Genomic DNA, 27,539 nt, shown 5'->3' with positions numbered 1-27,539 from the left:
ACTGCAGGATTTCCATAGAATCATGATCAGCAGAGACTTTGTGCAGTATTTCTGCATGTAGGTCATAAACACTTTCAAAATAGTTTCCAGTCACGGCTTGTAGTAATGAAAAGTGAATTCCAGATAGGTGCTGTCATAAACTTTCTATATAAAGATAGATGTCTCAAGATCACCTGATTTGTAACATATTAATAAACTGATCTTCGTATGTTTTTATTGCAGCAGCGTTTTTATCACTGCAGTGTGATGATTATTAATGGATAAAAATAATATCTTGAATTCTGAAAGATAACTAAATTGTCATAGATTTACAGCTGGTGATTGGCACCTATAAATAGTTCCTCTTTTAATCAAGCTTATTGCTGGTGATAGCTTGCAGCCATACTTAGGTTTGAGTATCAAAGCCAAGCAAAGAAAAACATACAGCAAATACCCAAGGTACTCTCCTCAAATAGGTGTTTTGAGTATTTTATTAATATTCAGAGCCTCAGGCGACATGGTCTAGTTGAGGCGTCGCTGCCGATGGCCCAGGGTCCTTTCCAACCCTAACCATTCCATGAGCCTATGACTTGCTTTGCAATATTTTGCCAATATTGATTTGCATTTTAAGTAGGACTGAGTAGCACTGTATACCTGGATGACTGGTTCTGAAATTGTTCGTGATAGTAACCGTATGTCATTTCTACAGCTGTAAGTTGAGTTTAACTCACCTTTCACCATTACTAATAATACTACAACTGAGTGTTTCCTGCAAGGGCAGTAGTGTGCAGGTACTCATCTGGGTTGAAGTCTTATTTTGCCACTTATTTTGCAGTAGGCATTACTACATATCATATACAGAGCAGTACTGAAGAGCTTCTTTACTGTCAAGTGGAATATTGTAGCCTATGTTATAACTGATTACATTACTTCTCAAGGCTCTATGCAATTTCTGTGGTCCATTCCTGTAAAGAAAGAACTCTTAAGTCAGGGCTCTGCTACCTTGGTAAGTATTCTCACTCCATGAAATGCAAACCATCTGATTTACGCTATATTTATCTGCTAGTTCTGTTTGCAGAGCAAAGAAGCATTTTATTTTGCTGACCTGAATATATCTGTCTATAAAAGACAGTATCTCAGCTGAAAAGTACAATTCTAACTTGTGCTAGCTTACATTAAAACTTTAGAGATACGCTACTTGACTGCAGTCTAAATAATGTGGTAGCCTTGCATTGCTCCATATTTGGTGTTTGTGGGGGTTTTGTTTGGTTTTTTTTTTAATAAAAATAAAATATTCTTGTTTATTTGGTGTCTGATATAATACATAAACAGGGTAGACTTGCAATCATTCCCATTCTGAACTGCATATCGAGGGAAGTGTCTAGAAGAGGCATTGTATTAGGTAATGGTGCTTGAATTGTCCAGCTGCTCTCAAGAGTTGCACCATACATTCAGTTGACTATACAGTAGTTGCAGCAGGATGTATAACAAAATTTAGCTTTTTATTATAATATGCCCATAGATAACTTCTTGATGTTTGTAATATATTCTAGACTTTTATTTGCTTGTTCTCAAACAGCCAAAATTTCCTTCCATGCAAAACTTACTTTTTGACACGGTTACTGTTTTTATACTACAGGGAAGTGATTGAGTTGTGTAAGATGCGTAGTCCAAATTTATGCATCTTCATCTTGCAGGGTAAGGTACAGAGAATCCCAGAATTTCAGTTTTAGTGGCTCTGGGCAAAAATTCCCACGGTGGCTTTTGCTGACTGTGTATATTTAATGGTAGGGAGAGGAATGCAAGGGGCTTATGCTGACTCCTGAAAGAATGGATTGAGATGGTTTAATGATGCTGCAACTGTAACAAATTATTATGACTCACTTCTGTTTCTTTGTATCAAACTTTGTGGCTCAAATTAATTGCAGTAAGCAGTCATGCTAGGCAATCTAAAAAACACTTTCACTGCCTTTGAAGACCTACCTGGTCTTGTATTCCCCACAGAAACTGCTGTTTCGTCAGTGCTAAGTGGCTGCATTTGTTTAATGAAAGAGTGCATTATTTTTTGTGCTTTTCAGCCTTTAATGCATAGGAACACCTCTCATAGTTTAATTGTGGTGTAGTTTAAGCCAAAACCCCTTAAAATGTATGGTTTTAATATTTTAATGGGTTTTTATTGATTGGACTGTGGACAAATCAAAATAGTGTTTTAGAATAAGACAACATAATTCTTGTTGAGTTCTTTGTAAAAAAAAAAAAAAAAAGAGGCAAATTTTCACTTCAGGGAAAATTCCAAGTGCTTCTACAAATAAATTAATGTACTGGAATTTTCTGTCTTACCGCAGCTTAATTGTTAACAGAAAATTCAGAATGTGGACATGAAAAGCAAAGGATTAATTACATTTTCATAAACAAAATATTCTCAAAGCAAAACATTGAGAGAAGTGCATTCTTCTTCAAATAAAAAGAATGTGGTTTAACTATGAAAAAAATATTTTTTTCCTGACTTTTTGCCCTTATCTTATCAAAAACATAGCACGGCACTTCCAGGAAGTGTTTGAATAATAATCTGAAGTAATGTGTGCTCTGCTGTTTTCTCTTCTGTACATGCAGTTATGGTTTGCTTTGGTTTTGCTTGACAACAAACAAAGGAAGATCCTTAACTTTACCTTATAGCCCTCTTATCAGTAATAGACTTATTAAACATTACATTTACATTAAAGTTAAAGCTAAAAACTTGAAAGTAGATGTAGTTTAATCAGAAATGTGTAAACAGTGAGCTTAGCTTACCCGACAAGAAAATACTTTTTAGTATTTCTGTTTATTTGTTGTGCTTTGCTTTGAGGATACAATTATGCTGGCCAAAGATAAGATCCATTGTTAGCTTTGCTATATTTCTAAAATGGTATTTCAACAATTATTATTCAGGCATCAGGTTATAAGATTTCCCCCTGTGTTGAAACCTTCTCTGCTCAGGGACTGTGGTAGAGTACTAGCTAGATATGGATGCCAAATATGCATTTGGGTGCCAAATACTGAACCTATTTATTGAAGTGTTTAGACTTCTTAACCTGGCCGTGAGGTGGCCTGCTATGTTACGAACTTAAATGACTGCGAAGAGCATCAGAGGATTCGCAAGCAACTGTTGTGCATCTAGGAAAAAGTAAAACTTCAGACTCTTCTAACAGCGCCCGAGTGCTTAGGTGTCTTCAGGTGTTGATGGCTGGCATGAAAAGCTTCTTCTCAGGATTAAATTCTCATGCTGTTTATGTTTAATGATATTTTAAACTGAGCTATTTTAGATATTAAAATAAGTTTAGAAGTGTGGATGGACTGTAACTGTCTTGATTCGTAACTGGTTCTTCCAGTAGATTTTAATTTTGCTGATGCCTATCAGTTTGGTAGATTTCTGTCAGTTTAGCCTGGTGGTTTAAGCTGCTTTCTACCACAAGTGTGTTTTGTAGTCTCTTAATTAGTGTAATGTAATTTGAAATAGCATAGTTCTAATTGGCTAGATTTTGTAGAAAAGATGGGGAGCCCTGATCACATAATGCATTTACTTTCAATAGCTTTAATATGATCACAGTCAGGTGTTTTGTAATACAGCCTTGATGCACTCAGCAGACTTGGGAAGGGGGTGATGTACTGTCAATTACAATAGCAAAAGGAGAGGGAGGGAGGATCATTTAACAGAAAATGCTATCCATGTGGAATAATAAAGCATTTGTTACAGAAACTCATGTTTACATTCTATGAATCTCTAAATATTTTTGACGTTGAACCTGTGAAGTAACGGTATTGACCCTTTGATTGTGGAGCTAGAGTCCAGTTTTCATATGGATTCAGCTATTAGTGCCAAAGAGCATAAACATCTTTCTCTAAGACATTCAGTAACCCATAATTTCAGTGGTAGGCTGTCAAGCCATTTCTGTTCGTCAAAAGAGAAAAACTGCAAGTATTTTACATCACCCTTTGTGGAATGTGCCTCTTGATTAGTCAGGATTTGTTTTGAGATACACTTACTGATCACACATGTTAAAGGTAGAGACAGCAAGTAGCTTTTCAAGTAACTTTTAACTGTTTTTTGTACCACAGTTTGACAGTAGAAAAGTTTTAATGATAGAAAAAATAATAAGTTGGTTCACTTGCTTATTAACTGAAATTGCCAGATTTTGTGTAATTAGAGGGATGTATCAAAGTAGTAAGTTCCTGATGAAAAGTGTTCTTTTTTTACTGAAAGTAATAGAATCATGTACAATGTAGACAGCCCAATAGCAAGGGAAAACAGTAATAAAGATGGAAGGTATCAGTGATCCAGGAGTGGCATAGAAAACAATGTCCTAGTAATCCCACTGGGGAAGATGGTGACTTGCAATAGTTATTGAACCAAATCAGCAGTTAGTTCAGAAAATCCTTAAAGTAATAGTAAAAAGAAGACATGATGACACTCAAGGAAAACAACAGGGGAACATCTGCGTTTCAGAACAGGTATAGAAGAAGAATGTACCAAATTGTAGTTACCTTAAAAGCCAGGAACTGATACTAGATCAAATTACAACATAGCCTAGGTTAGATATATCTAATTGTAATATAGTTTTAGAAAAACTGGTAATGCAGTCTCACTTTCCTGTCCTTGCTTGTCTGTGTTGCTACTAGAACGTACCTGTACTTGCATGGTGATTGGCACAGGGAAGTACATATACATAATGTTATTTTTAAGGTTTAGCCCATCAGTGTTTTTAGTTGGATTAGTTTAGAAGATATCTCTGTTTGCATTTTAGATTAAGGTTCTTAAGGGCTATGCTTCCTTTCCCTTTTTCTGCCTCTAATCCTGCAGTAAGAGTAATGCTGCAAGTACATTTTCAGTCATTTGCCTCAAAGTTGTGTCCCTTCAAAGTTGCTTTAATACCTTGTTAAGAAAGGCTAGCAGTTCAAAGTAGGTGTTTTTTGAAGCCAGTCAGTATTAGAGTCATTTTGAATGGTTGCCTCGATCATCATGCCAGCCCTGTAACGGGTAGCCGTGTAGATCTTTAACAATAAGCTTGGCTAAAATAAATGAGAGCTAGGCAGTGAATTCTGTTGATGTCTTACTTGCAATGTGATGGAAATTACACATTTTTGTTCAGCATTTTCTTGGTGGATCTACCAGTTGACATGCGTATGGATATTTTAGGTCACATGTCAGACTGGTCAGTGTTACTTCTCAATCAGCCAAGATGTCCTTACGAACACTTTTGTCTCCCACATTTATTGAACAAAGACATCTTTGGAAGCCCTCTAACTCAAGGTATGAGGGGTTCCAGCAGCTGCCTGTGTCTCCCAGATTGCCTGTACATCCATATGAAAAGAAGGCTCTGTCTTTCTTAAGAGGAGTAGTATTTCTCTTGATTTGTACTCTTGACAGAACGAATTTGCTAAGAAGAATTTGAATGGCACATTGACAGAGGGCCTTATAAAAGTCTGTGACAGTGCTTTGTTAATCTATTAAAAAAAAGACATCTTTCAGTCAGTGGGATATGTTGTCAAGTAAAAAAATTTGTAACCCCTGAATTCTAGACATAGACTTTAATAATTATAATCCTCCAGGCATTAATTTGGCATAGCACTTGTAACAGAAACATGCCTTAGTCCTGGTTTTTAATGGACTTTTGTACTTGATAGCTTTAATAAAGTCATCAGCTTTGTAGTAGACATGCATCATCCCTTTTGGACTGTAGCTGTGATAGGAGGTTTTTTTATTTGTAATAGTAGGAATTAAACCCATACCAAAGCCATGCCTTTAATGCCTTTAAACATAATTCAAGTATTTTAATATAGCACAAGGATGAAATAGGTATAGCACAAAGATGAAATAGGTATAGTGAAATTGTGGTTTAACTTACTGGAAGAAGAAAAATACTGCAACTGGTTTTAACACTTTCTTGCAAACATTCTGTATTGAAGAGAAAATTGGATAAATTATTCTCAAGTAGCTTTCAATAGGAAATTTGTCTGCTGCTGTTTTTTCAGTGTTATTTGAATACATTTTGAGGTGGCCAGTTGTTTCATTTGTGCTAAGGCCAAAATACTGTAAGGCTGCAGATCAACCAAATCTGTAAGCTGGTGCTGCCACCAAAAGCAAGACTAATCTTTTTTTTTGTGTGGACTGTGGTGTTTGTGCAGCTGCACAGTGAACCAGATAGGAAAAGTAATCTGTCTTGAAAATAATCTTTTTATTATTATTATTCTAGGCTTTTTTCAGCAGAATCTACTTGTACAGCTGCACAGTGAACAGATCAGCAAACAAATGTGATGCTATACAAAAATGTTTGTGGGAATGAGTGAATGAAGCAGTGGAGGAGGGCAGGACTGCTGCTTTAAGTACACCACCATCTTAAAATGTTTGTTGAACTTCAGCCTTAGTTCTAACGAAAACATTTGCTTACTCTCCGTAGAAAAATAAGATATTAAAATACAGGTGTAACTGGTTCATCTTTTAAAGTTTTTAATTCTTCCCAGCACTGGTATCTTGAAAGAACCTCGTTAAGCAGTAGAATGCTGGCACAAAATCAAACCAGCTCAGTTATAAATTTTGTGCATTAATAGATGTTTTATGGACTATGTACGGTTTATATATGAAAGACTGAAAGCTAATTCTTGGTAAGCAAAACTAATACTTACACAATTTCCAGCTGTTTTGATGGGTTTATATTCTTTTGAGCTTTGAGAAGGATCCCGTACTCCGCGATTTATTACAAATAACTGGCTTTTTGAAGAAGGCTGTCTGTTTTTCTTCTGTTCAAAATAAATGCCTCTTTCTGGATAACTGAGCTAGTAGATTGCTACTGTATTAGTTTAGGATCATTTTCTAGCAAGCTTAGGATTTAGCATTTCAAATACTTTAACATTTCAGATTTTTAAAGGTTTCCTGGGGTGTTCAGTTATGCATAAATGCTGTCTGTGCTACTTAAGTCTTATCTGGTATTAAGCAAATATGGCTTGGATCAATTAGTTAAAGGTCTCTTCTTACAAAGTGCCCCTCCTACCACACTGTAGATTTTCAAATGAATGACTTCTACTTAAATCCACAAACCTGTTTCACTGAAATGAAGAGGAAAGAAAATACAGGAGATGGGTGAGAACTAAAGTTAGAAGTGGTTAATTGTAGCTTTTTAGCTCTGTAGCATATTTTCCTATTTGCATATCAAGAAACTAACATCAGCTTAAAACTGATAAAACAAAAAGTGATTATTATTTAAACGCTTTTATGGCTTTCTTAAGGTATCATTCAGTAACGGCAATATATTAAATTCACGTTAATATTTTAAAACATTATTTACCTTTAAAATGTGTGCTGGATTAATAGGACTTTATATTCCTGTATTTGTTAAAAACTAGGAATTTGGAAAATAAACTGTGGGTTCATTGGATTTTCAGATTCCAGTCTTTTTCTGAACTGAGTATTAGTACGAAATACTGCACAGTTGCTGGAGTGGAAGTGGCTGGGGGCTGCAGGCATCTCTCCTGTGTGTACATTGGTGTAAATACCTGCGGTATAGGAGATAAGCTAAATTTTCTGGAATTGTAAGAAGAGCGGTCATCATGTGGTTGCTGGCTTTATTGCAAGACTTATTTCTCTTTAAGAAGAAAAGAAAGCCATTTCTCACAGAGCTGTTGTTCTGAGCAGTTCTTAATAGAAATTCATGACATAAACACTTTGCAGTCCTGAACAAGGGAAGTAGTTTGGTAAGGATTTTGCTTTGTCTTTATTTTTAACACCTTTTGTGTTTCTCAGTTCTCTGAAACTTCTGGTTGCCTGTGAGGTGTTACTAAGGCACTTTACTCATTGTGGTGTTCAAGCTGAGTAACTACTTAGAGGAGTCAGAGATACTCTTCAAAGATCTCTTTGCCATATAGGAAAAAAAAGAGGGCAAAACATTCTTCAGAAAAAAAAAAAAAAGAGTTAAAAAGGGAGAGAAATTAAAACAGCCTGGAATGGCACATGGGAAAGGGAGAACCCATTTATGTTACAAATATTTCAGGTTATTAAAATTGTTGAGAGCAAACGGCAAGAGGGGGAGAAAATTGGGCACTTCAGAATATTCTGGTTGGTGTTGTACACTTGTACACTAACAAAAAACAATAGATGTGACTTTCAGTTGAGTGTGAATTTTGTTTGACCACATTACTTGAGCCAAAGTTTGTTGTTTTAAGTAAAGCCTAACTATCAAACTAGTTTGTGATAAACAAAATATCTCCCAAAATCATTTTTATATTCCAGGCTTTAAAGAAGTCTTCTGAAAAATAAAGTGCTATAAAAGAAGAACAGTTGAAATAGAAGGCATTGTGGAGAAGTTTTAGGTATCAAGGGAAACTGAATGAAAAAGGCTGTAAAAAAAATACCAACTTTCATTAGAGGTGATTCAGTTTAATAGATGAAACACCAAAGGCAGACAGTGGTTTAGCACAGAAATACTGTGAGTTTTCCATACAGAAAAGAGCAGAACTCTGCTGATGTGTTGCTCAGGGACTTTGACCTCAAACCTTTTGATTTAAAACCTTGTATATGTATATGCAGTCAGTACTGCATTTAGTATGAATGATTTGCTTGCATTGATGAATGAGGATGTGAGGGGGTGCATTTGGCAGCACTGTATGTGGTTTGTGCTGTGTCAGCTGGTGTGGCCGAACTAGTTATCTTATCTACTGTAAATTTACACATCTGTTCTAACTTTGGAGCTTGACTTAGGGTGGAGGTGTCCCACTGCCTGTGTGAATCCTGCAATACCTGTTCTTGTTTGCAGTTCAGCAGATCGGAGTAGGTGCTGCTATTTCCAGCTCTGGCCTACGGGTGCTGTAGTTTCTTACCTGACGGCTAGCTAGGAGAGGTTTCCCCCATGTCTCCCAGATTGGGTGCCTAACCATTACTGAGCTGGGGAGGCAGAAGGGAGTCAAATGAGTGAATAAAATAAGGCAAAGGCTGACAGCAATAATAGGCAGATTTTTCAACTTTGTGGTACCCTTGGCCTCAGGCTGCCCTTCCATATTCTTTTGGAGGGATTCAAGAATCTTAATGTTCCTATATTGAGATCAGCTATATACAGTTTTGTGCCACCGAAATGTATAGGATTTAAACTTCAGGTTTCTGATATTCTACACATATGAATACTGCCTGACAGGTTAAAGATGACAGCTATTTATAATTGCCTAGAGAATAGTGGAGCTTGTTTAAAAAGAAATAATCAACTCTTAATAGTTCTTCTGTTTGAGATTTTTTTATGATGGGTATGTTTGTTTTGTAAGCATCTCTGTTCTGTAACAAGAATGACGATAGAAGATACAGAAGATTGTATAATAGAAGATTAAAAATATTGTGCTAGGGTTATTACTATTTAAACTGAAAATAGTGAGACATCTAATTGATCTTGAAATTGGTCTGATAATGCTCAGCTCTTGTATTCCAGCAGTGAATTGTGGTCATCGGTTGCAAACGATTTTAACCAATAGGGCATGGAGAAAAGGTACCATTCAAAGCTAAACACTAGAATTAGGGATGCATGACTAAATTTTCAAAGTAATGTATTCCTAGTATTGTATGGGACAGTCACATGAAAAAGATCATGAGGTTGTGAAAAGGATTATGATCATGCCTAAGTCATGAATTTCCTGGTAGAGATATTTTAGTCTGAATCCATGCTTGTTTAAATAAGAATAATTTGACTTGTTATATTACCATTGTGTGGCAGAGTGAGAAAAGGTGTCTTACCTACAGAAGTAGTATCCTTTGAGTAACTGAAATTCACTTAAACTTGAGAAGCTGTTTTCGCTAGTGAGAAAGTAAAGTTAAAAAGGTACTGAACGATTTGCTAGAGCGTTACAGTACATTCCGTGTACTTACCTGCTGCTGCTGTCTTCTGTGCAAGCATATTTAAGTTCACCTTTCTCCCCGGGCTTTCATTTGTCTTGCGTGTATCTTAACTGCTTACTCCAAATCCTGAACCTGTTCTTCGCATTCAGTAACATTCAAGATTGTAAATCCCATTGATGGAAATTGCACAGAAATATGGAGCTGTGTTGGATCTGTCACCAGCCATACTCCTGACCCAGTACCTTTACTTACTGCCAGAATGTTTCTGCTTCCTGGGATGATGTAAGTCACAGAGCCCAGGTTCTCAGCCCATGTGAGAAAGAGCATATGTTCTTTATTTAAAGGTTATGGAGTGAGTGTCCAGGCAATCATACAATCTGAGAGTTGACTTAGTCCAGTGACTTCTGGATGAAGATTTGCAACCAGTTTCATTGTACTCCACCAGTAACAACTCTGTACTTACCTGTTTCCTCAAAGGAGAATTCAGAGAGCTTCTGGAAGGTGCTTTGAGATGCTTTCGGTGTTTCTACTTGAATGCCAGTGATGTATTTATACAAACATTAAGGCTGCCTTACATGGAATCCATGCGTGAAAATGACTATATGAAAATAATATCTCAGTAAATTTGGGGGATGAACTAATTTACTTGAAAAGATGGTCACAGCCATTAAAATAATAACTGCAATGTAGGTGATTGGAAACAAACTGGGGTCATTCCAGACTGATGGTTGAGCTGGTGTTCATAAAAATAAAACAGTAGTATACAGTGATTACCCATTAAGCTCTCTGGTGTCCCTAGAATCAGTTTTGTTGCAGGTGCCTCCGTTTGACAGTTACTCTTCTGATCTTAGATTTGCAGAGGGTCAGTATTGCAAAAGAGGGTTCTGTTGTGGTAATCTTGCAAGCAGTTGAAGCCTCAGTGAAAACTCAGTTTTCATCTTCTGTGAAGGTTAACAGGAAAATTTTTTTCTTCATTCTTCTTTGTTAACACATTTATTTTCTATATAAAGTCATTAAAAGGTATCCCTTCTTTACCTTTGATTCCTTTCCTCTGTCAACCTGTTGCACGTATAGGAGCTTCCAGGAGAATTTATTTGTGGGATTTTTTGTGCATTAGTTTTGGAAGTTCTTAAGCACAAAACCCACACTGATACTTTAGGAAATTCAAATGGATCTTAAATGTTTGTGGTTTGCTGCAAAGCATTTTCATGACCAATTTCACGAAGCGTGTTTTAGTTCACAGCTAGGGTGGGCTTGAGACAGGCAACTAAATTTATCATTTCTTGTCTGAAAGACAGTATCAAGTTAGGATGCATGGACGGGGTCATTTGCATCTTTGTGAATGTAGGATCAGTCACAGCTCTACTCAAGGTGCACATGAGGAACTAGAACTGCTTTCAGTGTAAAAAGAGTTATAAACTTCACCTGTTCTCCTGTTATTTTACATCCTTTCGTTTGCTGCAATGTTGTGGTACCATTCAGGTATGCAGAAACCAGGGTGAATGGAACTTCTGTCCTTACCCTTTCACTCAGCTCTCATTTGTCAGTCATGTTTTAAATCTAACTAGTTACATGTAAAAAGCCCTACTGTACTTGTTTCATCTGTTTTAGTTAACCTTGTTAAACTGTTCAAACTAGACATTCAACCGTTCAGATTGATTGGGAAGCTCCATGCTGCTTTTTGTTGTTTGCTCCTTTGCTGATAGGAGGGCTTGACTATCTACTATGTGTATGTAGCAGAATTGTTGCAAATGTTCCACATTTATTTGGCTTGGTAACCAGCAGAACAAATTAAGTCTTGCTAGAAAACCCTGGCAGTCTTCACATGATTTATTTTTTCTTTAAAAACTCCATGTATTTTAGTGGTTATTCTCTTCCCAAAATTAAGTCTCTAGAAAATAGAATTCATAAAATACAGTTCTTGGCTTATCTTTACCTTTCTAATTCATTGACATTTTTACATAAGCTTGGATTATTTTTTTCTTTAAAGTTTTTCTTGGAATAATTATTCTGGCTTTACATGTATTTTTACTAGCAGATGTAGACAAAAGAACGCTGTCATACTTTGTAACATAGTGAATTGTTTCCAGCTCTGAACACGAGACCGACTTCTGCAGCGCCCTCTTGTTATCTGATGTTGAATAGTAAGTTTCTTGCATTTAATACTAAGTTGAAAACCACATGTGTTGATGATAGAATCTCTACAAACTAGTACTACTTATTTGAGCTTGATTGTATCAGCATTAACAGCACTTTGAGTAGCATAAACATGTTTTCCATATAACCTGATTTTTAAATGAACATCCACTTAGATCTTTGAAATCAGTAAACTCATGTAAGTAAAAAGTACTAAAAATACAAACATTTCAGCAATATATTGAAGTTCATTAATGACAATTTATTTTTAAATCACTAATTACCAATCGAAATCGACCTTAACTATTCTGTGATTCTGTGAAATAGGGAATTGTGCAGTGTGTGTCTTTAGTGGGCATACTTTAGCAGTACATAAGAGAGCAAGTGATCTGTGGGTTTTCAACTGTATTGTCTGCCTGTCATCCTCATAAATAAGAAAATACTGTATGGTTGGTTTAAAATAATGTTTATTCTTTTGTACTTTAACAAGATTTTCATTATACGGTATTGTAAGCACAGGTGCCTCTGAAAATATACAAAAAAAATGTTCTGATATGACTGACTGTCAATGCTGATCTTTTTATTGTAACTGCCTCCTGTTAGTATGGTATGTAAGACTGCATCCGTAAAATACACAGAGCCTATCTTACTGTTGGATAAGTATATTAATACAATTTCTGCAGTAAAAATACTGTGACTGTTATTCTGTGAATGGTGGTATCTAAAAGGATTTGTGAGTCATTCAGTTGGTACAAAGAAGCACCAAACTGATAATCATGTAGTACAAACATTGAGATTGCTCTTAACACCTAAGTGCTTCCCCTTGTGTTTCTTGTAGGAAACAGAGATGAAGGTACACATGCACACAAAATTTTGCATCATTTGTTTGCTGACATTTACCTTTCATCAGTGCAATCATTGCCATAAAGATGGACATCACCGTGGTCCCAAAGGGAAATGTGGACACTACCATAATGACTGTCAGATCTCAAATGATTCCTACTTCCAGAATGGAGGAACAGAATCTATGCCGAGTAAATTTTCAACGTTGGAAGCTGAAAATGAACAAAAATACTACATTGAAAAGATATTTGATCGTTACGGTGAAAATGGAAGATTATCCTTTTTTGGCCTGGAAAAGCTGTTAATAAGCCTTGGTTTAGGAGAGGTAAAAGTAGTGATGATAAATCATGATGATATTGGCCATGATCATGTTTCTCACTTATATGCTTTAGAAGTCCAGGAAGGAAAGCATTCTCATTCTCATAACCATCCTCATGGCCACTCAGATTCAGAAAACCAAACCATGGCTGTAAAGAGAAATCATAAATGTGACCCTGAGAGAGAGACAGTAGCACTATCAGTAAAAGATGATGGCAAACACAGTCATGACCAGAGTCGTCATCATCGTCATCACCACCCTCGTGTACATCATCATGACCATAATGGTACACATCATTCTCGTAATGATTCAGTTAGTCATAGTGAACATGGAGAACAGAACCATGAACCTTCAACAGAGACAAACACAACTCAAGATCAGCCAGAAAGAAAACAGCGCAAACAGAAGAAGAAGCAAAAGAAGATCAGTGAGACTTCAGGAGATTATGCCCCAGATCATGATTCAGGTGATCAGCATGAGCACAATCGTGTTCATAAACTTGATCATGCACATGATGCATCTCACTTGCATGTACGCCGTCATGACCACAGTAGCGATCGTTCTACTAGTCGTGGGCATCAAGATTCCAGTTTAGGTAATGAGGATGGGCACCACCATACCAGCAAACGAGAGGCACCTCGTAAACAGAGTAGTGTAAGAAAACGTGCTCTTTTTCCATCACATAGTCATAAGGATCATAATGAAGATGAACGTGGTCGTGAAGAGGTGAGTATTAAATGAAGAACCGGTAAGTTGACTTTCACTGTTATTACATAACAATTGAAGGTACATACATACCCACAAATCAGTGCAGAAGCACTGAGACCGTTGCATAACACAGGTTGCAGAGTGAAAAGGTGAGAGGTTACTGCTACAGTTTTGAGTTTACTGTCGGGGTGTTCATTTCTGTCTGCCTGTCTTTTCTCAGAGATCTATCTTCATGCGTATTTACCTGTATAAAAGAGCTCATTAAAGCTTTCTGAGATATCCTGCTTACAGGTGGGGTTGTTTCTCTTCCCAATATTCATTAATACTTCACTCACAACCCTCTCCCCTTTGTTTTGGACTTCTTTCTGCATCTAAGATGATTAACATATTTGGAAACTGCATGGAGACTCTTTCGAAAAGAAACTACTGCATCTCTTTTTTTTTTCAACATGCTTCTAATTTCTTTGTGCTAAGAGATTGCAAAACAATGTAAACGAAGCTTCAGTAGCACTGTGGTCAGTGTAAGCTCTTTCATTTCTCCCTTCAGCATCCATTATTTCTGCCTGGACCGTAAATATACTTTCGCTTCCCCCTTGCAGTTAACTGCTGAAGCAGGACATTTTGCTGTCATGGTTTTAAGCAAGAAGTCAGGATAGGAAAGGGTGGAGTGAGTGCTGAGGCCGAAGTTTTAATCTGAACTAAAAAGTGAAACTCCTAACAGAGAAGGTCCATAAAGAGAAGTGTTAGAAAATGTGGTTTGGGTTTATATTCTTGCAGTCCGTTCCTGTTGCTCTTTCTTCATTGCTTATACTTTGTAATGGTAAGACTATGGAAACTCATTTTCACTGGCATCTATCAAAAATTTTATTGGTGTCTGAAGTTATAGTGCAGATATTTTTACTGTTTCTTCATAAACCACTTAGATCAGCTAAGACATGTTTTAGCACTGGTGAAATGCTGTGGGCCGGAGTTTCCACTTTCTGTTTGTGTTCTCAAGTTATATGCAAAATTTTCCATAGCTGTAGTTTTTAATTAAATAGTCGCTTTCATACTTACTTTGTTTGTACAATTTGCTTGCAGTGCTTAAATGTTACCCAGCTGCTACGGTACTATGGTCTGGAAACCAGCTCACCGATATCTCCTGAATTGTTTGTATACATGTGTCCTGCTTTGCTATACCAGATTGAGAGGAGGCTTTGTATTGTACATTATGATGAGCTTGAAGATGTTATGAAAAGTAAAAACGCGTCAATTGAGAATAAAGATAAAACAGGTGCATCAGGTAGGTATTTAACATCTAAAGTCTTCAAAATCATTTTGCATTGTAAATATTAACTTGAAAGCTTAAAACGTCATACAACTTAGTATTGACTGTAAAGGAATGGTTACAATTTAACATACTTACTCGAAGAAATTTGAGACGGCATGCTGCTTTGAGTCAGGAAACAGCGTCCTGTTTGGCAGTATAATGGCTTCTAAATGACAGTGGCTCAGGGAGGCATACCTTTCTTTCTTGTAACTTTTTATCCTTTTTCATTATTTTCACTTCTTATGTTTGCTTATTTTTACTTCCTTTTATTGGTCTTCTGTCATTGCGGGCTAATATCCTAACTTTGGGCCTGTGGCCCAGGCATTTTGGCCTGGATTTGTCCCACGTATCTTTGGACGTTGGACTTTTATAGGAGCATAGGCAAGGTACAGAATCTTTGGGAATGAAAGGACCCATAAATGTGACCAAATCTACCCACCGTTTCGATTATTTTCTTAAATACATACTTTGTCTCTTAATGTGATTGAGGTGGTCTGTGTCACTATCTCCAAGTCGGAAAGTTGCAGCATTAGTTTGGCGTAAATTTTCTTAATGGATTTGATCTGGATCTATGAATTCCGGAATAGAGAACAGCACTTCCATCACAGCTCATTCACTGCAAAATATAGTTTAGCTGTTGCTGGTTTTATGTTCTAGCAGTAATGCAAATTTGTAGAATTGCCATCCAGAGTTTTTTGTGAACTGAAGAAATACAAAGACTTAGGCAAGACACAAGAACATTCAAATTGCCATTTCTGACAACACTTCCCTTTTCTGACTTCCAGTATCAATTCTTCTATACTGCTGCTCTCTTAAGCATATGAGAAGTATTCAATCAAAATCCTCTGTTGACAGTTTTAAGGCAGTTTGCCTTGAGTTAAAATCAGGCTTTTGTTTCTTCTTACCATAGTTTTAAGCTAAAAATATTTTTTACTCCTGTTAAAGCAGTTAATGTAAGGGTGGCATCCATTGTGATTTCGTCATGCTTTTACAATACATGCTTACTCCTGCTGTCTTTCTGAAGTTATAATGGAACTGTTGACATGTTTAGCTGTGGTATAGTATTAAAAATTTAAAAAGTCTTGGGCACAATGTCCATGTTTTGAGAATAACGATACTGGTAATTATGAGTATTTATTAGGACATAGGTGCTTATTAGTACCATTCAAAATAAAGCATGAAGTAAGTACACTCTCATAGATGATAACTGTTGGAAAGAATGCATTGCTGCTAATTTTTCTTAACAATGCTGGAGTCATTAAAATGATTGACTTTCTACACATAAATCTCCTACAGTGACACAGCCACTATCTTGTTAACTGTTCAAAGGTGGTAAGCCGAATATAGCGTGTGTTTTGTATGGCAGCAGATTGTTTTGTGGGGTAGTTTCACTGTAGTAAGGGTTGACCCCTGCCTTATTACCAAGAGGATTTCTAGAGTAGCTCTAAGCATTTTCTGCCAATTAAAAGGTGGAAACCATGTACAAAACCGCCATGTTGCAGATGCTTTGAGCCAGTTTAATTAGGAAGTTTCTACAGATGAGTGCTTCTATTTAAAAGAATGCATTTTCTCTCTCTGTAATGAGGAAGGCAGTGGATGAATAAATTGGCTTGATGACCTTCAACATTTTAAGGTGCTTAATTTGCAAAATCAGTGAAGCTTACTGTGAACATTTAACATGCTTTCTGACAACTGGGATCTTAAGTATAAATAGCAATAGCAATAATAGTTTGCCAGTTAATTGAAAAAAATTGGGTTTTAAGTTATGGGTTGTGAAAACACGATAACCTCTAAAACAGGTCAGCTGGGCTAGATAATGATAAATCATTCTTCATAACAATTTTCTGTATACCCTTGTGCTAACTACAGTGAGATTTCAGTTTTTCTAATAATCGTCTTCCTTTCTTAAGGAAGTGAATCTCAAAATAACAAATCTAAACTGCTATATGGGGATTGTAGGAGGTGTAGGATGAATGTCAGTCATAGAGTAACTTAACCTGCAGGTTGTAGGATGCTACGAAAATTAAAATGTGTGCTTACCTGAGCTAAGGTAAACCTTTTTAGATAGGAGTATTTGCCAAAGTTATGAGGATGCAGACATTTTTAAACACTCATTTCCTCTGATTTTCTTTACTTCTAATTAAAGCTTTCAAAAAACCTAGAGCAGTGCTGCTCATATTCATTGGTACTATCCTGTAAGGTTTCCATTAGTTCTGATAGTGCATTTTCTAAAGCAAGCTAATTTAGTTAACTGATGACCAAAAGCTGAGGAAGCCATGCTGGGTTTTCTTCCTGTAATTTACAGACAGTTCAGCAATTAGTTCTACTAGTAGAGGATTTTAAAGGGTCTAAAGCTGAGCTTTCACAGTGTACCTTGCTGGGAGAGGAGGCTTTGAAATCATCAAGGGCATCTAAATAATTTGACTTAAAAGGAAAAGTACACCCTACTATGAATCAAGCTAATAGAAGTGATACAAGTAAACAGTAACAGGTTTTTTTATAGTGGAGATCATTTAGAGCTATCGATTAAAAGTGTTTCCGATAACTTGTACATCTGCCTGTGCAGATACCAGTGTTCCTGAACCCAGGAAGGCTGGAGTTTCAGTGGAGCCTTTCTGTTACCTGCAAGCTTTAACAAGAAAGCAAGCTACCTAACCATTGTTGGCCTTCCAAGGAGTCTGCCTTACTATGGAATTAGTCTAATTTACAGGTAGCTGTCCAAATCCAGTTTGAGAAGCCGTCTGTTGTTTGTTACCCACTGTTGGAACAGAGGGCCCTTGCTGAAGAAATTGTTCAGTCACAAACCTCTTCTTTTTTTCCACAGGGGTATTTTACAAGCACCTGCACAATAACTTCACCTACATTGCCAAAGCTTTATATAGTATTCCTAGGAGTGTTATAAATCAAGCTTTTGTAACTTAGGTGCTCTTGCAGGGTTTATAATATCGCACATTAGTTCCATTTCTATAATATTTAGTGTTTTGAACACTACAGATCAATGAAATCTTTCCATAAATTTCTTTTATTGGAATTTTGTTACAAGTCTTCCTTGGTAGTCCTTTTTATATGAGGAGTGTTGGTACATAGATGTAACTGTGGGGCCATGTACAGCTTCTGTATATAATATATTTTTTTAATCATTGATTTGAGAGCAATCTTTCAACCTTTTGCTGATCATTTTGGCTTAAACAGAGACAGAAGCTGATGACCAACATCTGAGAGATGCACAGATGCCATATTCTAATTCTCATGTGCCTTATCTTAATCATGGTGCCATGTTTAGATACTGTATAATTCATCAGAGTATGTAAGACTTTCCAAGATGCATTTGCCAGATCTGTGCTATGATACATGAAACTGAAGACATAATCTCTTCCCATTTTTCTCCATGTAAGGCTCTTGGTCATCTAACCTGGCACTTGATGTCATTAATGTCTGTGTCCATTTTGGCAATCCAAAGTCCTGCCAAATGACTGTGTAATATTTATTTGGGCTACTTGTGTATGGTTGCATAATTCAGCATTGAATTACACGACCATATATGCTGTTTGTTTCAGCAGAGCCTTTTAATCCAGACTACATAACTGAAGTGCTCTGGGGATGAATCAAGGCTTGTGTAGTGGCAGCATTTTGGTTAGCAGGGACCTGCTTCTACTCTAGACATACTTTTGTATTCTCGTTTTCCAGCCTTGGTTTCTTAGTTCCTCATCTGCTGGCAGTCTTTGCCTTTTCATCAGCTCTCATGTTTTCCACTTGGTATCAATATGCATTTCAATGTATACTGTATACAGATTTTCCCAATCAGTTTCTCCTGGTGAATGTGCTCTTGTACCCTTTTCTTTGAATTGGATTGTTTCCTTTTCTGCACTGTTGTGGAATGACAGCTACAGATTTCATAAGAACTGATATCCCAAAATAAGATGGAAACCAGCAGATGTTGTAACTCTTGCTGTTGAACAGACCAGGCCTGCAGCAGCCACAGTTTGAGTGGCAAAGTCTTGTCAGATCTGATCTGTAGCATTTTTGGTACAGACAGAACTCTTGGAACATTTGGCTGCTAAATCAGAATTCACTGAGCAGCTACAACATATTCATTCCTCTTTTCTTCTCCTCTTCCCTCCATCCCCCCCATTTCCAAGGGTGTTTTTATCCCACTTGATCAAAAATGAGTGGACCTGTAAGGAAAATTCATGCGCCAAAGTATGGAAATGCTGATAATTTCAAATGAGTTGTTAACTTCCATGGAAGTTGGCAAACTATGTCAACATTATTGATTAAGAATGAAGCTAGCAAAAAAACTTGGAAAAAGCCGAAGCATTTAGGCTAAAATAAAAGAATAGTTCAGATTGAGGAAGTCATGTTCATGAAAAATCTCAGCCCAAACAGTTAATGTTTGTAAAATAGGAGCACCAACTGTTGCTGTCTTTGGGTCTGTGAACCTTTTGAATAGTATTGTTATAATTGAACAGTTTTTACTTACTGTTCTTTGAAGTTTCTGTGATGGAAAGAAATGAGAGATGATAGGCAAAGAGAGAAGAGGAAAAACCTATCAGTTCTAATTCGTAGCCTTACGGCTTGAAGGTAGAAGAGAAAATATTTTATTAGGGTGAGATGCTGGCTGCAAGAGCCATCTTTCTTTGCTGATAGGATTACGTTGGGTGACCATATTCCTATTATCGCATAATGCCTTATGTTGGTAGTGAGTTAATTTCTGCTCTTCCAAGCTCTTAGCATTTTATTTTAAAGTTTCTCTGTCAAAGGTTGAGTCTTCTCCCAAATGAAAACTTGTGTTTCAAAGCACCAGGTGAAATGAATGGTGCCTAACTGAACATGCACCTCATAACAAAAGAGAAGAAATACTGATTGCAGTTAAGTTTGGCAGCGGAATCATTTTAAAAACAAGTGTTAAATATGAGTTAGTCCTCGTAGACATCTGTTAAGTTAAGTAGCAGAGACTGATTTGTTCGAACACGAAATCTTTTGCTTTTTGTGTTTCATGAAGGGCTACAGAGGGAAGCCTGGTACAGCCAGGAAGAATTGCTCAGCTCCTTTTAGGGGATTGTCCTCTGGTGTCTTTCCCTGTATTGCACTGTACTGCAAATAAGCCTGTGTGTGTTTTGCTGTGGACTTCAGTATTGCCTTCATATTTTTCAGCATTTTATGAATGAACAGTCACAATTAGGTTTTAAAGGAAGGTGCCATTCTTAGGAGAGAGTTGAAATTCATTAACCAGCCTTAAAAGTCTTACAAGTATTGTTCTGATAATCTTTCTGTATTCATTTCTTCCCACAGCCTGGTTTTGTGGTATCATCTCTATCACCGTCATTAGCCTGCTTTCCTTACTAGGTGTGATCTTGGTTCCCATCATTAACCAATGGTGCTTCAAATTTCTTCTAACTTTCTTGGTAGCTCTGGCTGTTGGAACAATGAGTGGAGATGCACTACTCCATCTCTTGCCACATGTAAGTATGGTTTCCTTACCTTCTTTTCCCCCCTCCTTGCTCTTAATTGTAACTAGATAATAGCATTTTCAAAGAATTGTTTGACAAGTATCAACACATAAATGTTCACTGTTGCAGATGCAGATGACTTAACTGTGAGGGACAGGCTGATACTGTGTGAGACTTTCTGTTAACAAAAAGAAAATGTGGATTAAAGTAGTTGTGTATTCATAGTTTTAACTTCTGTCACACTACTTTAAAACATCCAATGAGACCAACAATAGTATTTAAAGTTTTACTATCTCTTGTCTACTGAAATTGGTGTATCAGTAGCAATTAAAAGTATTTAGGGGGGCTTAAACTTCCTCATTAATTACTAGTCTTTGGGGAGAAAGTAACTTCTAACTTACTGAACCAAGAATTTGTCCCAGTTCCTGGGAAGATAAACAGGTTTTAGTTTGTGGTGGGGTACTGTAATTCTAAATGTTATCTTAATTCTTTCAGCATAAAGTCTGATGTTTGAATGTTTCCTTTGTGTAAATTTTAATACAAATTTCTGGGCATTTCAGACATTTTCCAAGTTTGGATTTCATATCAGAAGTAAGGCTGTAACTGGCTGCAACTGTTAAATCATCTTTGGTTGCTAATGGGAGTGTGGGAATGGTAGTTCCTTGTGACAGTATGAGTGTTAGTCTCATTAGCTATAGCATTGTGACAACCTCATTATGTTCAGCATTGTGACAGGAAAAAAGCTGAAACTAAATTATCTCCCATTCACCGCTAAAAAATTTCCCAGAGGAATATTCTTTTATTCATTAGGGTAATGAATGGTGTAGTGAGAAGTTTCCATAGTAAAATGCATTTGTGTTTTAAAAACAAACAAAACCCAGCAAACAACCAAAACCACACAAGCACACAACCCAACTCGTAAAGTCTTTTTCTGCTACTTTTCTGGCAATGTTACATGTTTTGTCATCAGAGCGTGGATCCATTTCAGTCTCCTGATTGCACCAGGTCATGCTGTTTCATTGTTTTCTCTCCTAAGTCACATGGAGGCCACAACCACAGTCACCACCATGGCCAAGGTTATGTACATGAACACAAGCGTTCTCATCGACATGCCCACGGACATGGAGTGCAGACAGAAGGCTTTCTGGAAGAAAATGATCCAGTGCTGAAAGGTCTTGTGGCACTTGGAGGCATTTATGTTTTGTTCATTATTGAACATTGTTTAAGAATGTACAAGCATTACAATAAACAGAAGGTATGCGCTAAAATTGCATGCTGTGATAAAATATATTACCTGAAGTTCTCTTCTGCCTTTTGAGGAATTGCCTTTGTGATGATTCATTATATTGTGAAGATGAACGAGTGCTGCTTATCTGCATTCTGTTTGATTTTATGGGAGGAAACCCTTTTGTAAAAGAGGTAATTTGGGAAGGTGGAGTAGAAATCTGATGGGGGAGATTGCAGCTTTTTGGCCAGATATATTTGGAGGTAGGCCTGAGTAAAAGAGATGACAGCTCTTTCTCCGAAGCACCATGACTTTTGTTTTGCAAAATAGGAAAGGCAGTGTGTAGGAAAGAACTGGGAATAGAGCAGGGCAGTTGTCAGACAATTTAACTGTATGTTGCTAGCTAATGAGGCCAGCGTAAAGAGCTGTTCAGTTTTTCTACATGAGAAAATGCTAAAATTTGCAGACCTCCTGCTTCCTATAAATTGCCAGTCAAATTTTAACTTGATTCCCTGAAAATGATTGGATTTTTAGGGCTGGAAGCATGTGGTCTAAAAGGAGAGGAAGAACCTCAGGGTACTTGAATGACAGGAGGCTGAGATTCAAGCAACCAAAGAGCCATAGTCTTCCAACAGTCAGTATAGGATCATAGAATGGTTTGGGTTGGAAAGGACCTTAAGATCATCTAGTTCCAACACCCTGCCATAAATACGCTTTCAGCTTTTGCCTCCGTCATTCAGCTTTGAGGAATAAATTATTTTGGTGAAGCTGTAACTGCTTCACCCAAATGAGCATGGAAACTTTTGAAGTTCTCTGTTTTCACGTCAGACCTGCTGCCTCAGCTGGACAGGCAGCAAGAGGAGGTATTTCCTAGATCTTCTGATAAAGAGATAAAAGCTGTCACATTGGGCATGTGTTCTTTGAGGCTAATTAAGTAATTTAATCCCCACGCTGCTTTGCCGAAACTGTGATCTCTGTTCTATGGGCCTCAGATAGGAAAGCAGCAAGCTTTTCTCTAAAGGGAAATACAAGGAACTTATGGGAGTATAAAAAAAAACGGAAGTTGAACAAAACGGAGGAGCTGTTCTTGCTGTATGTTTGCTTTGTTGAGCAAAACAAGCAAATATAATAACTGCCTCCATGTGTTTCTGGGCTGTTAGTGCAATCCTTGCCATTATGTACTCTGTTATTGAAATGAAGTACAGTCTGTGTGTGAGTGAGATTCTGTGGTGCAGCTAAGAATTTTCACTGGTATAGATATTGTTGCTGAGCCTTAAAAAGATTAATACTCTGGAAGTCCCATACTTCTGTTGGATGTATCAAGAGAGAGTAACTTAAGTCTGTTTTGAAGAGATTTTTGGACAACCTTTCAGTTTCTTTTATTTCCACTGATGTGCTTTTACAAAGCAGATGTTATTTGTTTCCTGTTGCAGAGTAAGCAGAAATGGTGCAAAAAACCCCAGACTGAAGAATCACCAATTGGAAGGAAACTTTCTGATCACAAGTTAAATAATAGACCAGATGCTGACTGGCTTCAGCTCAAACCCCTTGCAGGTAGGCATTCATTTTCAGCATTTTCTCTGACTGTGAGATTCAAAGTAATGGCATGTAACCTATGGCATGTAGCATGTAACCTCTTGTACAGTTTTGCTGCTGTTATGCAAATCATCGTTAATAAGACTTAATAGGCTTTCCCTATTAAATCTTTATTTTGTTTCCCTTAGATCTGAGAGCACTCTGAATGCTTCCTAATATACTATACAAATGGTTCTCAGACTTCTGAAGCAGCGAGATTTTGGGTGGCTGTGGTTTTTTGGAGGGGGGGATTATTTGTTTGGCTTGGGGGTGTTTTCTGGTAAAGCTGTGCCTGACTAGCTCAGCCCTGGCAAAAATGAGATCAAAACCAAACACGCAATCTGAAAGGGGTTACCTGTTTCACTTTGAAGGTTCCAGCCTCTGACCAATTATAGTTTGGCTAAGACGGCTAAACAAAATTAATATATTTTCATAAATACAACTGAGTACTCTGGATATTACTCAAACATCCGAAACAACTTTCAGATGCTGTTCCTTCATGGGAGTTTGGATGCTCATGTGGTGTGTACCCAGAAGGAATGGCCCTTCTAAAAAGGATGACGGAAGGGCTTTGCTTTATAACCTTCCCTTCCTGTTGCCTGTGTGGCTGTTGAATGAATTTGTGATGAAGAATCCATAGGCTATATTTATACCAATGCAATTTTGTTAATTTGAATGATCTGTGAAAGGGGGAGCTAGGACTGTAGTCTTCTCAAACAACTTAAAATGAGATCTGGGACATTGACGTAGAACATAGGCTTTCAGCTTTCAGATGGTGGTATGTGTCTTCATGTCTTCAAATGTCTTCATTTTCTTTCAATGGGCAATCAGCAGAATTTTGCTTATAATAACATGAAGTACGTACTGGTTTCATTACACTGCCTCTAAAACTCTGCACTCTTCTGCGGACAAGTAAATCATTCCTGCTACCGGCACTGTAAGCCCATGCTGAATTTGAATGTTTAATTGCAGTGCCACTACCAGTGACCTGAATGGCCATGCCATTTCTTTTCAGACAGGTTCCAAATGATGGTTAAAAACCTGTTTATCTGGAACTCCTTGAACTCTTTGCTGCTTAGGCACTCTGTGCTTATTTTTGACTCTGAATATTTCTGTTGAATTATTGTTAGCTACTAACTTCATTGTCCAGAACTGCCTTTTTTTTCCTACAGCCGGTTTTGTTTCCCTCAGCACAGATTGCCGGTTTCATTTATTTATTAATACCTTAGAAATGTTAGTAGACTTAATGCACATTTGCCTTGTGCATAGTTTTCGCTTTGCATTTCTTTGTAAAAGGAGCTTTGATTGCTAGCAGGGGTAATAAGCAACATTGAAGGAGCTCACCATATGACACAAGTGTCTGACACAAAGATGCATGCAGTACAGAAACTATTTGAAGACCTATTTTATCAGTGGCAGATGCTGGAATGCATCAGTGAAGGCTAAGTTGTGACCCATATGGGTGTGCATTGAATAGCCAGTTAAGGTTTCCTGAGCCATTCAGGTTCCATCTACAATGTATAAGACATTATCATTTTGTCAGCTGTCCTTTTCTAATGTTGAACCATGACCTTTGTCACTAGCAAAACTGTAGGCTAAACTGAATGTTGACAGCAGAGTTGCTGGATTGGGATGTGTTAAAACACTTCTTTTGCTTTCGCAAAGCAGTTGAATTCTTAACTCAGTGATACTCAGTAGTTGCTGGTGGTATTTTAAATAAGAATTAATGCCATGTCTCTCCCAACTGGCTTCAATGTAGGAGCAGATGACTCAGTTTTGTCTGAAGATCGACTCAATGAAACTGAACTAACTGATTTAGATGGCCAGCTGGAATCCCCTCCCAAAAACTTCTTGTCTGTGGAAGAGGACAACAATATGCACCATTCTCACAATGATATCTCACACGCTGCTCAAGAGCATGATCTTCATGATTCAGAGTATGACAGCCATGGCGAAGATAAAATGATAGCTAGAAAGCACAGTCACCACTGGCATCACAAACATTCCCATCATTCCCATGGCCACTGTCATTCTGGAAAAGACCTGAAAGATACTGGGATAGCTAATATTGCATGGATGGTAATTATGGGAGATGGCATTCACAACTTTAGTGATGGCTTAGCAATCGGTAAGCAAAAAGCACCAAGTATTTCTCAAGTTTCTTATCTTTAGTAACTTTGGTAATATTTTAATTATCAGCGATCACAGGTAAGGTTTCCACTTAGCTCCTGTGATTGCTGGCATTGTTTAATCTCCTTCAGAGCAGAAATTAAAAGGCCATCAATTGCAGTAGTCTTCCCTTTGTTAATATTCTGTGACCAGCTTCTATCATGGCAGTAGTCTTGATGTAGTGACAGTTGCAATCTCTGCCAAATAAAGATAGATGCAGACAAACGTCCTTATGAATTATGGAGCACATGTAATGCACATTTGGTTTTTGGGTCTTAATATGTCCCTTTGAATAATAAAATGGGCCTTTCAGTCTTATTTATAATGATACTTGTTAGTAATATTAATACTATTTCTATTATTATTAATACATAGAATTATACAGTAATAAGAAATGTACTATGGTTAGGTGGCTGAAATAGTTCTTTTTGAAGTACTACTTAGGATAATTTAGTTTTTGTTTGAGCAAAGTATTTTGTTGGCATATGGTCAGTTTAGATTTATTCCTTAACTAAACACAGAAGAGATTGAAGTACCAAGCAGATCTTGCTAGATTTTTTTAAATCAGCTTTGATTCACATAGACTTCTAAATGTGATTTGAACTGTAAAATACACATTAATTTGAATATATGTTTGTCATACAAACCAAAATGATGGTGAGAGTACTGAACTGAATATTTTTTACTAAGGTAGCAACTAAGAGTGCACAGGGTTCCAAACTACTAGCAGGAGGAACATACTCACTTTGAAGGATGGGGGATAAGCTGTGTATGAGGGTCCTCAGTTAACAATGGAATCTACTACAATTTCTCCGCTTTCTCCAGGCAATTTCTAAAGAAACTAAACTCTGTAAAAATAAACTTTTTTCTTCATTGTCACATTAAATAGGCTAAGACATTTAGGCAGTGGCTTCTAAGGCCAAAAAGGGTTTGTACACTAAAATTGATTGAATTAAATTAGCTTACACAATAGTTACTGAAAGAGTTTTATGCCAGCGTTTTTTGTCTTTTTATTTTCCACATCTGCCTTATTAATATTGCTGATACGTGCTCTACAAATACGTATAAAGGATATAGGGAGGTTGTGGGTTAAATATTGGTTTGGATTTCCAACCTGGAAAGGAGAGAGCCAGGCTGTTGCTCATGTTGACTGTCCTAATGTATTTGAGAGTTCTTAAAACGGTAAAAGTGGTGCTGTTTATTAGCTTATTGCATTTATGTCTCCGGTTTGCTCAGTGTGTTCTCTCAGGATTTCCCTTTCAGATAAACTGATTAATAAAGCCTGCAGTGACAATGCACATAATTCAATTTATATACAGACAGGGCACAGACATAATGATAAACCACGTGTTCATGAGAGCATGCACTCTTAAGAGGAGAGCGTCACTTCTGGAAAGGCTGTTGATTAAATTTTCTGACTTGAAAATAGTAAAATATAATTTGAATCTTTCCTTTTTTCATCTTTTTTTCCTTCTCCTCCCCCAGGAGCAGCTTTTAGTGCTGGACTTACAGGAGGAATTAGTACCTCTATAGCAGTGTTCTGTCACGAGCTTCCCCATGAATTAGGTAACTAATTTAATATACTCAATGTGTTCATGCTTTTCATCTCTACAAAACAGTTACCTAAAAGCTGTTGTGATACTCATCCTAATAAGCGTAATGCAATGCAGATGCTGCAGGGGTGACCAGAACTTCAAAGAGTAGTGGAGCCATATTACTTCAAATTACGTACATAATGAGAATGTTAAGCAGGCTTACACTGCAGGTTAGCTAGCTACAGCAGTTCTGTGAGGCTTTTTGAACATGTTTCTGAAATGTTCTTAGGAGCAAACAGCTTAGTTTTGGTGTTACATCTCTGCATTTTATAGAGAGTATTTTACACTACTCTGTGGCATTGTCTTACAAAGTTAAGTAAAATCACATGAGTAAACACAAGTTTACAAAAGTAGAATTCTGCGTAGAAGTCTTCAGAAGATGCT

General features: G+C 37.1%; 1 protein-coding gene across 6 annotated transcripts in view; it reads left to right on the top strand.

Moving 5' to 3' along the window:
- Positions 1–27,539, top strand: part of SLC39A10 (solute carrier family 39 member 10) — a 108,709-nt gene that overhangs the window by 76,275 nt on the left and 4,895 nt on the right. For 5 of the 6 annotated variants that reach the window (XM_061457207.1, XM_061457217.1, XM_061457212.1 and 2 more), the window contains exons 2-8: positions 12,801–13,850; positions 14,913–15,114; positions 20,434–20,603; positions 21,628–21,846; positions 23,250–23,370; positions 25,151–25,519; positions 27,046–27,126. In XM_061457207.1, the coding sequence (XP_061313191.1) occupies positions 12,810–13,850; positions 14,913–15,114; positions 20,434–20,603; positions 21,628–21,846; positions 23,250–23,370; positions 25,151–25,519; positions 27,046–27,126 (2,203 nt within the window). In that variant the 5' untranslated portion in view covers positions 12,801–12,809. The remainder of the gene's footprint in view (positions 1–12,800; positions 13,851–14,912; positions 15,115–20,433; positions 20,604–21,627; positions 21,847–23,249; positions 23,371–25,150; positions 25,520–27,045; positions 27,127–27,539) is intronic. The other variant, XM_061457223.1, reaches the window with a different exon arrangement.

Source organism: Pezoporus flaviventris, unplaced genomic scaffold (genome assembly GCF_033815535.1).
Source record: "Pezoporus flaviventris isolate CSIRO_AGI_PZ_B2104156 unplaced genomic scaffold, CSIRO_AGI_Pfla_v1 ptg000001l, whole genome shotgun sequence".
Lineage (NCBI taxonomy): Eukaryota > Metazoa > Chordata > Aves > Psittaciformes > Psittacidae > Pezoporus > Pezoporus flaviventris.
The sequence above is the reverse complement of the archived record's forward strand: the minus strand, read 5'-3'. Positions and strand labels throughout refer to the sequence as shown.